This window comes from Aulonocara sp. 'chitande type north' Nkhata Bay, linkage group LG14, assembly GCF_057382095.1.
Source record: "Aulonocara sp. 'chitande type north' Nkhata Bay isolate Kocher_YH1m ecotype deep benthic linkage group LG14, A_spYH_male_GT1.1, whole genome shotgun sequence".
In the NCBI taxonomy this organism is placed as follows: Eukaryota; Metazoa; Chordata; class Actinopteri; order Cichliformes; family Cichlidae; genus Aulonocara; species Aulonocara sp. 'chitande type north' Nkhata Bay.
Window position 1 is genome coordinate 14,617,123 of NC_141357.1, and position 12,789 is coordinate 14,629,911.

General features: G+C 38.5%; 1 protein-coding gene across 7 annotated transcripts in view; it reads right to left on the reverse strand.

The window, feature by feature from the left end:
* zbbx (zinc finger, B-box domain containing) overlaps positions 1-12,789 on the reverse strand; it is a 73,252-nt gene that overhangs the window by 17,240 nt on the left and 43,223 nt on the right. For 5 of the 7 annotated variants that reach the window (XM_086261106.1, XM_086261104.1, XM_086261103.1 and 2 more), the window contains 7 exons: positions 11,546-11,667; positions 11,290-11,348; positions 10,022-10,203; positions 8,446-9,279; positions 5,816-6,036; positions 4,299-4,367; positions 3,731-3,899 (listed from right to left, as the gene is read on the reverse strand). In XM_086261106.1, coding sequence (XP_086117232.1) covers positions 3,731-3,899; positions 4,299-4,367; positions 5,816-6,036; positions 8,446-9,279; positions 10,022-10,203; positions 11,290-11,348; positions 11,546-11,667 — 1,656 coding nt within the window. The remainder of the gene's footprint in view (positions 1-3,730; positions 3,900-4,298; positions 4,368-5,815; positions 6,037-8,445; positions 9,280-10,021; positions 10,204-11,289; positions 11,349-11,545; positions 11,668-12,789) is intronic. The other 2 variants (XR_015124633.1, XM_086261105.1) reach the window with 2 other exon arrangements.

Sequence of the window (12,789 nt, forward strand, 5' to 3'; positions counted from 1 at the left end):
TGCTCCATCACACGCGTCCAAGTACTCCACAGCGTGGCTGGCAAGAAAGGGTATAAAAGAAGAAAAACTAATGACATGGCCACCTTGTTCACCTGATCTGAACCCCATTGAGAACCTGTGGTCCATCATCAAATGTGAGATTTACAAGGAGGGAAAACAGTACACCTCTCTGAACAGTGTCTGGGAGGCTGTGGCTGCTGCTGCACGCAATGTTGATGGTGAACAGATCAAAACACTGACAGAATCCATGGATGGCAGGCTTTTGAGTGTCCTTGCAAAGAAAGGTGGCTATATTGGTCGCTGATTTGTTTTTGTTTTGTTTTTGAATGTCAGAAATGTATATTTGTGAATGTGGAGATGTTATATTGGTTTCACTGGTGAAAATAAATAATTGAAATGGGTATATATTTGTTTTTTGTTAAGTTGCCTAATAATTATGCACAGTAATAGTCACCTGCACACACAGATATCCCCCTAAAATAGCTAAAACTAAAAACTACTTCCAAAAACATTCAGCTTTGATATTAATGAGTTTTTTGGGTTCACTGAGAACATGGTTGTTGTTCAATAATAACATTATTCCTCAAAAATACAACTTGCCTAATAATTCTGCACTCCCTGCATATTGGATTCATAAAAATGCATACTTCTTGTTCTCTTGCAGTTGCTCTTTAAAAAAATATATCATCTCACACTTTCACATTCTGATATTGTCCTTTACATGCTTTTAAAAAGGACTCAGAATATCTGGATCCAAAATGTACAAAATACAAAGAGACAGATCATTCACTGTCACGCTGCTATCAGTTGGACATATAGCAGGCAATTGGAAACTGCAATGGATTTTCTTCGCTATCTAAGTCTAGTTTGTGACCTTTCTACAGCACTACCACATGGAAAAACATTTTGGCTATGACTGAATATGAATGCAGCAGACTATAAAACTTGCAAGATGACAAAACAAAATACAAATATTTATTTCATTTTTGCTTGATAATTAAAGTAAAACTATTTTACACTGTATTTGTTAAGTATACAAATCACTGTAATCATCAATAGTTCATAAAATGTGGTATTTCAAAGGTACTTAATAGTAGTTCATAATAACAAAAGGATGCTGAATCAATTTTAGGATTTTTATGAGATGTTATTCCACAAATATTGTCACATACACACGAATGAGCCCCTTCAAAGGCTTCTGCAGATTTAAATACTCATTCAAGTTAACAGAGCTGACAAAACAAGGTAAAAAGAAACACACACACACGGCTGTAAGGAGATAACATAATCTATTAGCCTAAGTGACTTATATAGATTAATTCAAGTAAATTAATTTGATAAAATAATCCATTTGTCTATTTATCAGCAGAAACTGTACTAAACAAATATTGCTTAACAAGCTGCTCAACCAGTCCTGACAGCTGCAATGCAATTACTGCTGTTTTCAGCTCTCTCTCCTGTGGTCAGCTAATTAATTAATTGATTAATACTACTGACTGGAGAACATACTTACTACTCAAAATCAGCTGAAAATAAATAAGAGGGAAAGGGCGAGCAGTCGCATAACAGTTTGTCATCTCGAAAGAAAATGGAAAAGGCTGAAGCTAGTTTGGAAAACACACATAGATTTAAAGGGACCATTCTACATGTGTGGTGTGCGTGCGTGTGTGCGCGCATATGTGTGTGGGTCATTATCCTTCCTATTTGCCTGCCTGACTCTCTCTGTCTTTCCTTTTGTTGGACTCGATGCACATTTTGACAGAAACTGCACACTAACAACCTAATTTTCTGACTGATGAGGTGACAGGGAGTACGGAAAAAGGGACAGCAGGGTGAAACTGTAGAGCAGCAGACATATAAAACCTGTTGGATTGCAGTCTTGCCAACGAAAAAAAGGAAAGAAGATAAAAACAGAATAGACAGATGGAGGGATGGAAGGACATAAATGAGTGTGAAGTGTTGTCAAGGTGATATTCCTCCTTTCTAACCTTTCTCTCTCATTAACTTTGGAGGTTTAACGATGGTGGCAGAGACAGAGCGGGATTTGACGAGAGGTTGGCTGCATGGTGCGAGGAGGCTAGCGGTGCCCTTGTGGGAGTCTCTCACCGTCAACCCTATTCATTTAACGCTATACTAAGAACTATGTGATTTGATAAATGGCATTCAAGTACTGTATGTGGCTGCTAGACTTCCATATGTTATGATGTTCAGTGCGAGGGGCATAAACACATATCCAATTTACAAATTATTAGTTTTGAAGCATTTCAAATGTCCATTTTGCAATCACAAATAGAACATTAATGCTACGCTCAGAAGGCAGTTTTCTCAGTGGCTACAGCATGGTCTACCACCTGCAGTTAATGTGCAACATTCTTAAAGCCATTTTGTTACAGAAGGGAAGGTGTAACAAACAAGAAATAAACACCAAAAGCAGGAGATAAAAGTCCACATCGTCTCCCAAAGGCAAATGACAGCGATAGGTAATAAGTAATATACTATTACATACAAACCTTACTGCATACCATGACTATGCAACCATAACTAGTTAGCCACAATATTAAAACCACCTGATTAATACTCAGTAGATTGTCTTGGTTCCACCAAAACACCTCTGTCCTGTTAAGGGGAGGTCTTGGGGTATCCTACAGAGTCTTGCATCATTACACTGGCAGACGATAATTTGGTTCCTCTGGGTTGTGGTTTGTTACCTCTGTTGGTGTAGAATCTGATGAATCAATGCCATGACCATTTCACTGTGTTCCTTGAGTGATTATGGGAGAGTTTTTCTAGTGTGATGAGCCACATTGTCCTGCTGGAGGCCAATGCCGGTGTGTATTGATGTCATTGTGAGGGGCCCAACAGTTCTAAGGTGGGTGGGATACATGTTACAGTAACAACTACATAAATACCCAGTTCCATAGTACCCCAGCAGGAAAATACATTGTCAAAAAATACAAGAGATGATCACTTCACTTGTCAGTAGTTTTAATATTGTGGCTGATGTGTGTATTTGAACAGGATCATACACTTTAATTTCATTTGGATGTAACATTATCACAATACGTAACCTTTTTTAGCTTTCTGTGTTTTAAAGTTCCTCTTAAACTAAAGTAAAATTTCTGTGATGTGTCAAGGATGCAGGCTTTATTACTACTTTGTGACTTGTGAGTCTTTTGTGATGAAATATCGACATTTTAGGCAGGTAGAATTAGGCGTGAGCCTGTGTTTTCCTAAAGTTAAGAAAAGTGAGGAGCTAAATATAGGTAGAAAGAAGCACAGAGGTTACAAAGCATTTGAAAGCAAAGGCTTGCACACACTCACATACAACACAAAACAAAACGGCATCACAGGAAAGCTCCCTTTGGACCCACCAGCAGTAAATTATCAGTGTTGTCCCCAATCTCTCGTTTTTCACCAAGCAGCCAGCACTCCTCTGGGTTTAAAACTCATTTTCGTGTGTCTTGTAAGCTCTACATTTTTACATATTTGTTCTAAATCCTATTATGAGGCCTTAGTGACATGAATAACGCTCGCAAATTGGAAAGTATCTCCAGGCAAAAGCTGGACACAGAGGTAATCTTCACAATCTAATCTCATGAAGCACAATAGCAGCAACCACACTTTCTGATGTCGTTTAAAGGAAAAACAGGATGGCAATTGAAGAAATTGAAGCATAAAATCTCAAGCACACTATTCATACACATTAAAAGACTTTCCCTTTTTAACCTACCTGTTGGGTCTGAATCACGCAGTGGAGACTGGCATGTGTGAAGTGGGTCACAGTGTGCATGTTCTGGTGTCTCTGGTTGACCGGCAATCATATCCAAACCTAGAGGCGAAAACCCATGCAGATCACAGAAATGCTCTGATCCAGACCCAGCACTCTGGTTGTGCATTACCTGAGGGTATACACAAACAGATGGAGGAACACAGGAGAAGGGGGGATGGAAGGAGGAAGGGGGGAAGCAGTAAAAAGGGGAATGACAAAATGAAAACAGTGAGAAAAAACAGGTCATGTTAGGATGAGATAGTAAGTTGATACACGCAGAGACATGGAAAGAGAGTAACGTACAGTGGAATACAAAATAAAAGCTTGCTCTTAAAACTATCTGTGAATACAGTCCTTCCTGAATCAGTCCAAAAAGATAAAACAAGAGAGCAAACAATATTAATTTAACTTCAAGCTAGGTAAGCATGTTAAATTTGTATTTTTCTGTTTAGAATGTGCAAATACATATAAATGAGCTAGCTACTGTTCCCTCTCTCATCCAAACTTGATGAATTGATTTTTAATTAACCCTTGGAGCTGGCGAGAGCATCTCACAATAGTGTGGTGGGTTCGCTGTCGTCCCTTTGCAAGTGTCGTCCTGTGAGACAGAAGAAAATGTGGAAGCTCTGTTTAGATAAGATTAGATCTGATGCATTAGCATGCTAGCCTTGCAAGACATTGCAGATGGGCTGGGAGAGTATAGAAAGAAAGGCATGTGGGAATAGTGCCACACAGAGCAAGAAATGAGCAAGGATGGAGAATGACAAGAGGAAGACGGGGTAAAAGAAAGGAGAGGCAACACAACACAAAGAAACAGCAAGAGACCAAATACAATGATAGTGTGCTGCAAAAAGGAAGAAAAAAAACCTTGAGATCTCTTTGTGCAGACCAATAGCTCCTCATAATAAGAAGGATGATGACTAGCTGCCTGAACTATAAAACTAGCCAACTGTTAGTAAAGTTAAAAGAAAAGAAAAGGGCAGAAGGAAAGAAAAAGATTGAACAAAGGAAAGAGACAGAGAGAAAAACATACACAGAGGACCAAAGAGGTGGGTCCAGAGAGAGGGAGTGAGAAAAAGACAGAAATACCATCTAATCATTTTATGAGCAGTTTGATTCAGGTCCAGAGGCCACAGATAACCACCACCTTTACAATCATGAGCCTCATTTTATTCCAGCTTTTTAATAAAGCACTACCCTCCTTATTTTTTTTCATTCCTCTGTCACAGTATAAAGGATTCATACCATTAAATGGCTGATAAGTCATTTGGGACCATTCAAGCACTGCCTTTTTAATCCACTCTGTTACTCTTTTCTTCCCTCAATGGTTTGCACCTTTAACACCACAGCTTTAGATGTCTCTGAGCTATAGATGAATAATGTAAAGTAATTAGTGTGATACAAATGTTATCTAATAGATCAGGTCAGCTACAATAAGAAACTCTAACTGTATGTCGCTGAAGCCTTCTCATTCAGTGCAGTGATTATGTCTAGTGTAATGAACTTCAAAAAGTTTTATTACTCAGCTTCAAGATATTTCCCAGATAAAGTTCAGTGGATGACTAGAATGACTCATTTGTTAATTCAATCAGTTATTTGTCAGCAATGAACCACTTATGCGAAGCAAAGGAGGTCATACAAGATTACTCATTTTGTGCAGTAAAAATCTCTGTGCGGCTAAAATGAGAGATATGCACCTCTGCATCAAAAACTTCTCACTTAATATTGTGGCTGAAAAATGTCTCAGTTAAGGTCATTATTGGACAATTTAAATGAGTCACACAGAAACAATGGTCGCAAATAGAATGGTTAAAAAGTTAATAGGTTAAGGTTCAAGTTACACCAGCAATAAAGACAAATCTCTTTTGTATTCGTTCCTGATTGTCAATTTGGCAGCCACTTACGAAGTTCAGCCATTTGCAATTTGCATAATATTCCTTCATTAGGAGAAGACTGATTCAGAGAAAATAATGCAATGACAGCTCTGTAATCCAAGGCTCCCTCTTTCAAGAACCAAAAGCAACTGGGAATACAGTAATATGTTACCATGGATAGTTCTGGCAGCTCTTCTGACTTATCAGTCTGCATGTCTTTTGTTGTTTCTGTCTCTGCAGGAACAAAGGAATCTTCTAGATGAGATATGGCAGGATTCTCTTCTCTGGAGCTCCCTCTCATTAAACGCCCTTGCATCTGTGAATCTTCATCTGAAGTATCTTCTTCAAGTGGATCCAGACCCAGGCTATCACTGGACATATCATCGCCACTGTCTTCAGGCGAAAATCCAGGAATACATGTTTAGAGAATGAAAGGTTTATTTTAAGTTATGATTACAATAAGTTGTTTGTTGTTTCATAGACTATGATTGTTGACTTTGATCTAAAATGCTATGGCATTATTATTATTATTATTATTATTACAGAATTATTGTCATCCAAACAATGTTGGACTAAAAACTGTTTATTATGACTCAAACCACAGCAGCAGGATTTTCATCTCTATGATGCAATGAAAACTACAACAGCCCTTTCACATGGCACTGCTCTGGCTGCTGCATTCTGGTTGTAATATGTCATTTTTAAGAGCACTCATAGTCTTTACGTATACATTAATTTTGCATTTCTATGGGCCACATGAACGTATGTCACGCTATGTTGCGGTGACAACGGCATGCACATGTGCCCAGCTGGTGCACTTGAACTGTACTTTGTTCCATGCAGCAGGAAACTTGGCTATGTATGGTGCAAACCATAGAAAAGAATGGGTCTCAGAACACAAGGGTGCCTTTATCATGTTTCATATGAAAGGGCCTTAAAGCTTTAATAAGCTGAAGAAGCAAGCTTTTAGAGTTACACCAGCTGAGAAGCTACAGTAAGTGGCAGAAGGATCCAAGAGGAAAGCACAGAGGAGATGGATGAACAGGCAGGTGTGAAAACTAAAAGTAATACCAGGAACAGATCTGACAGAACAAGCCATTATGAACTTACAGCCCAGACTTTAGTCAAATTCAAAGTCTTTTAGTAATGTTTTTTTCTGAATAAAACTGCACTTAGCAAACCATAACCATTACATACACATTCAGGACTGGGACCGTAATGTGTACGCAAATAGACCCAAACAAAAAGAGTAAGGAAAAAACTCAAATAAATACTTTACTTTTGAGCTGTGTAAATACTACCACACAGCTCAAAATACTCCTTTGAGCACAAATCTTTGATTGTTCAGTTACAAGAGTTAATTGGCTAGTAGTAGTACTAAATGTTTAGTGATATTCATATAAATGTACACAGCAAATAAAGTCTGTTCCTATCTTTCCAACCATTTGTTTTGGGCATACATCTGTACACATTGAGATGCATGACATTAACTATGAAGTTCACTGAAAGTACTCTAAGAGGGAAGGGCAATTCTCTGCTGCGTAATTACCTTCCTGTCTGTTCTAGCTTTATGTCAGGTATTTACTTAAAAACTAAACATTAATCAATACTAATAAAAAGAAAAAGAACACTTTTTATGGCTGGATCTAAATTGGCTTTGACAGCCCAGTGGAATAAAAGAAAGCCATTACTGCTAAGATCCACAAGCAGTTTATTCATATAAACTGCCTGACCAGTGAGAATTGTGTTCAAACTGTGGCATGACAAAGTGTTCTATTAGGAATCACTTTACTGCAAAGACCTGTGCTTCCCCATCCATAAACATGGACATTTCTTTCTCCTATTTTCTTTCTCCTATTTGTGATCCAAATTTGACTCCCCAGACATTATTGTCTGGTCTCGAGAAATCTCAGCAAATGCCTTGAAATGCAAAATGTATCAAATCAATTTATGAGAAATAGACTTCATAATAGAAGTATTCTCTATGTACAAATTGTAGCTATGCAGTGGAAAGAATATTTAGGAAGTAGGGCATATAGAGATGTATTTGCCTTTGCATTCAGGCAGACTTTAAACTACTAACAGAAATATCAGACTATGTAATTATTACTTGCTCGAAACAGTTTCTAACCTCTATTACCCGGTTATTTGGAAAGTATTTGTTACGCATGCCCTTTACCTCTGCTTTTCAACCTTGTTAGCGAGTGACCTTGTACCAAACCCTCCTTGGCCATTAAAGCTGAGGTGGAAATGTCATATCATATGATCTAAGAGCTGTTAATTGTATGAGGTGTAAATTGGCAATTCTTCTTCACAAGATAAGGTAACAATTAAATCTCTCATCTCATCTGCATTTTGTTAGAGTGAATCTAGAGTAGATCTGTAGTTAAAGCCAGACAGATCACCGCGGAGTAGTTTGCCAAGTTAATTTATAGCTGCAAGAATAAAAACAAAAGTGACATGACATGATAAGCATGTGAGAGAACTGAAGATGAGCTGAAACCACACAAAGACTGTTTTCACCAACTGTTTTGTCTTTGACAGTAACAAAGAAGCTTTTATCAGTCACATTGTGAGTCCATCTATTTGTAACAAAGATTTCTAACAATGTAATGTAATCACACAAAAGCAGTTTAAGACAAACCACTCTTAATAAATAGTTAATTTAGCACCCATTAACAAGACTTTCATTACAAAAACAAAGTAAATATTGGGTCTAATTGTTGCTCATCACCATCAGTACGCCCACAGGCACACACAAAGATAAATACCAGAGTGGGCACATTACTGCACTTCACTTACCTACTGATAACCTCTCTTCTTCATCCACTTTAACAGGAAGAACGTTATTTTGGGTGACTTTTAAGAGAGATGATGATGGGATATAATTTGTATCCTGTGACTGAGTTGACTCTGTTTCAACAGACCTAATAACTGGAGCGTCCTCAAATGTTTGAGTTGACCTATATGTAGAGTGTTCATCTGGAGGGGTCGCATCAAATAGAGATAACTTTGACAGGGTTTCTGAAGCCACAGCACTTATTTGTGATTGAGCTGGTTCCAAGTATTTTGCTGGTGAGTGTGCACTTGTAGTCTTAGGGGACAAAGGCAACTGGAGTTGATTATCTGATAGAAGAGATTCTGGGTCACATAAGAAATACTGGGATTCCTTTGGGGACATCAGATTGCTTCTTGGTGATTCACAAATCTTTGGGGAGGAAATAGGCTCTACAAATAACCGGGAAGATTGGGGTTGATCTGGCAAGAGAGCTGAGTCCGAGCATTTCTCTAATGGGGCCGGATGGTTCACTTTGGGCAATAAGGTTGAGTCAGTAGAGCTGGATGATGAAACTGTGAAAGTAGACCTAAGGGGAAATGATATGGATGGAGGAGGGGAGAGATGCTCATCTGAGATTGGCGACCTGCTACTAGTCGTAACTGAAACATCAGCTGAAGATTTGGGAGCTTTAAGCTGGGAATGTGGTAACAAGGAGATATGTTGTGGTGCTCCACAGTCAGCTGTTGATTGGGGAGATTGGCGAGGTGACTTTGCAGGTGATGTCTTGATTGACGACTCTGAAACTGTTGGATTCTCAGCAGTGGGGCATGTTGACAGCTTGTTTTTAGATAGATGTGCTGTGTAAAAGATACAAATAACATTCAGTGCATTGGTTGCTTTTGTAAGCATGAGTTCAGATAATGTTTCATAAGCATGGCTTAAAGAAAAAAAGGTTGTTGTTCAGGATTTTCAGACAGAACAGCATCACTATGCTTGAATGCAGAGCTCCAGTCTCCTTACTTTACTAGATCAGTGTATTAATATTTATGCACCACTTCCAAATTGCACAAGTCTGAACTGCAGCATTAATGGACATATACAAACAAAGAAACACCTGAGAAAACAGAATTCCAATAATCTGCACAGGCTTTTGGCTGACATGGACAAAGATTTTAACAAGAGAGACCCTGTCCACATCCAGGAGCGCAGGGAATGTGTGGAGAGGGTTTGCAGAGAGAGAAAGAGTATCACAGACAGCAGCGGGCCACGCATATGACAATATGAGGGAATATACAGGAGGCTGTGAAAAACCTCAGTGCAGTTTTGAAACAGATGTCCTTTTTTTCTCTGCCTTCACAGCCACATTTCAACACAACAGAGTGTCACTGCAATCCCCTACTGCCTAATACCTGGGGAATTGCAGATGTACTATGCTTTCCTTTCTATGTATGTCTATGTATGTGTGTCAGAACTGAATAAAGTGAGAAATATTAATGTAAAAGTGACCTACATCTAAAAGAAAACTTGCTGGCTTCTACAGTCTGATACAGATTAAAAAAGCATGTCATTTACTCTTTCGCTGCAAAATAGAGAGCTCACATTTAATCGAGGGCCCAGCTTGTGATGTCTGAGGCTTAGATGGTTTGAGCTTCTGAACTAGTCTGGACTGTAGTGGTGCAACAGGCGAAGAAGGGCCGACTCTTAAGGATCCATCATTTAGTAGGGCTGTTTTGGGCACCACCGAGTTTCCTTTCTGTGAAATCCACTGAACAGTATGGACCCTGAGTGATGAATAGAGAAAATTTGTGAATCTATGTCCATTTTTAAAAGTCAATCAGAGAGACACAAACAGCACTCATATGTTTTAATAATTAAATAATTAACATTTTTGCAAAAACCTTAATTGACTTTGCTCCAGTGTTTCCTGTTACATGTTGTGTAATGATATTCCTGCTAGTAAATTAACAGTTAAGGCCTTTACACACCAGACGTGTAAAATCTGTAAAAATATTTCATGAAATAAATATTTCATGCGTTAAATGCAGCTGTTCACAGCAAGCACATAAATTCACTTGACGAATCTGTACCATTTCCGTTTTTTGTATTTTTCTGATCAAAACAATCAGATCTGAACAATCAGACTACTGCATTTGACTTTAAAACACACAACAGTACTGCATATAGAATAATATAGAAGTAAAAAATATACTATTTTACCTCAGACACACAGCTGGACATGCTCCAGGTCAATCGGCTCTCTTAAATGCTTTCTCTCCCTCAGACCTGCACACAACTCTAACTAACAAGAGTTCAAACTGCACCACTGACATCCTGAAAATCTTGAATGCAGCAGTGATACAGCTTCAACTCCTGGATCAAACCATGAAATTCTGCCCGCTGCTGCCTTCTCCTGAGAATTGTATGACCCCAGTATCTCTTTTTCTTCCTTTTCTAGTTTAGAAACATCAGGACCAGCTCATCATCGCTTGATGTTGGTTTCATTTTCTTTCCGTGTGTTTTCTGAGGACGAATTTGCTGTAAAAACTCTGATACACGTTACAAGGTAAGCTCGGCTCCAGAAAATTCAGAATTTCGTGTTGTTTTTTCGCAAAACGCGCTACAGTAGATGTGTAACGACCTTTACTGTCACAATCTTTGATGACTTCTATCAGCTTCCACAACATTTTCATTTTTAGCCATCCAAACAATGCTTCTGTACTACAATGTATTTAATAAACATTTACAACAAGTTGATAACTAACCGACCAATAACATTTACAAAATAATTAGTAAGCTTAAACAACTATTATTTAGTGATGATGGTTCCTGTAGAATGTTACATTTTCTTTTTTTTCTTTGAGCCTTACTCTGGGCTGTTGTCTGCCTTCTTTTCAGCAGCACTGAGTCCCCTCCTGTCTCTGCTTGTCTGTGGACAACAAATGAGATCAGTGTTGTGACACATGATTTAGACGGGAAAAAAAGAGAAAGAACAAATATGTTAGTGTTGTAAAGTCATGTGCACAGGTGTTAAGTTTTTGTCTTTATTTTTCCTTGTTTGTCATGTGTAGACATGTGGTCACTGAGGTGTAATCCTTTAAAATAAAATACTCCAGTTATTCTCACCTCATCCAGGACTTCAATGCGGAGGCATGACTCAGGTGTAGTAACCTGTGGCTCAGGTCCACCCATGCTGACAGGGACAGCAAACAGTGATGCACAGTAGTGGCGAAAATCCTCCTCCTCAGCTACGCACACACACACAATCAAAAGAAAACAAAAAGAGACAGAGCCGTGCTTTCTGATATGTTGTTGATGGTGTGACCTGAAGAATCAGTTGCTTTTCTTTCTGCTTTGTTACAGCTTATACTTTTTACTTATAAAGCTACTTCTAGATGAACATAAATATAAAAGGTGATTTTTTTCTGTACTAGTAGATTTCTAGTCACTTAAAGTGCAAGCCATTTATTATTCATCATTTGCACTGACAGAGAATTTACTATTAAATGTACAGATTGTCTTAAGCATCGGTTACAGACCAGGCCAAAACTCAACTCCCAGGTTAACTCTCAGTTTTTGGCAGTTAGCTTGTCTCCTAAAGTTTGGCTTTGGCAGTCATGCAAGTGAGCTAGAGAATGACTAATGATGGATACAAAGTGTTCTTTCTGTCAACTGCAAAGAGCAGAAAGTATCTGACTGTCTGATTTTGGCAGAATGGCTACAACCATAAACATATAGCCATAGGCATGAAGAAGTATCATCAGCAACGTGTTGATGAACGTGCCATGATAACATGATACCAGCATTTCATTTCTAATCTCTTCCTACATGTAAAGGAGGCCCCAGTGATACAGGTGAACACTTAGGTCTTCCTATGTTGCTGACACAGCAGGAGCTGAGTAATGCTCTCACTGCTAAGGAAACTACTTTCCCATTCAAAAAATTACACCAGACATTTGTAATAGTCTACTATCTCTGGGACAGGTTTTAATGTCAAGCAAATATTTACAAGCTATTACCGTTTATATGGCTATTTATGCAACATACAAAACAGTATACCATGTTATACTGTTATCCTATCATGACCAACACAATTGGCACATGAATATACATGAAATTTCCTTTCCTATCAGTTAATTTGCCATTCTTTCACTCTTGCTAATGATGCTGTTCTGCCTTCTTCTTCTCTCCCTCACTAACAATTCTTCTATCACATCACCACATGGGTTTGACAGCTCACGAAAATGAGAATTTAAAAGAAGGGGGCGCTCCCAACATGCCGCCAGAAAACAGCTTTTATTATTCATGGACACACACAATGCCCTCCCTTTTATATTCAAAGACAGGAGAGGAGGAGAGATTCTGCAACC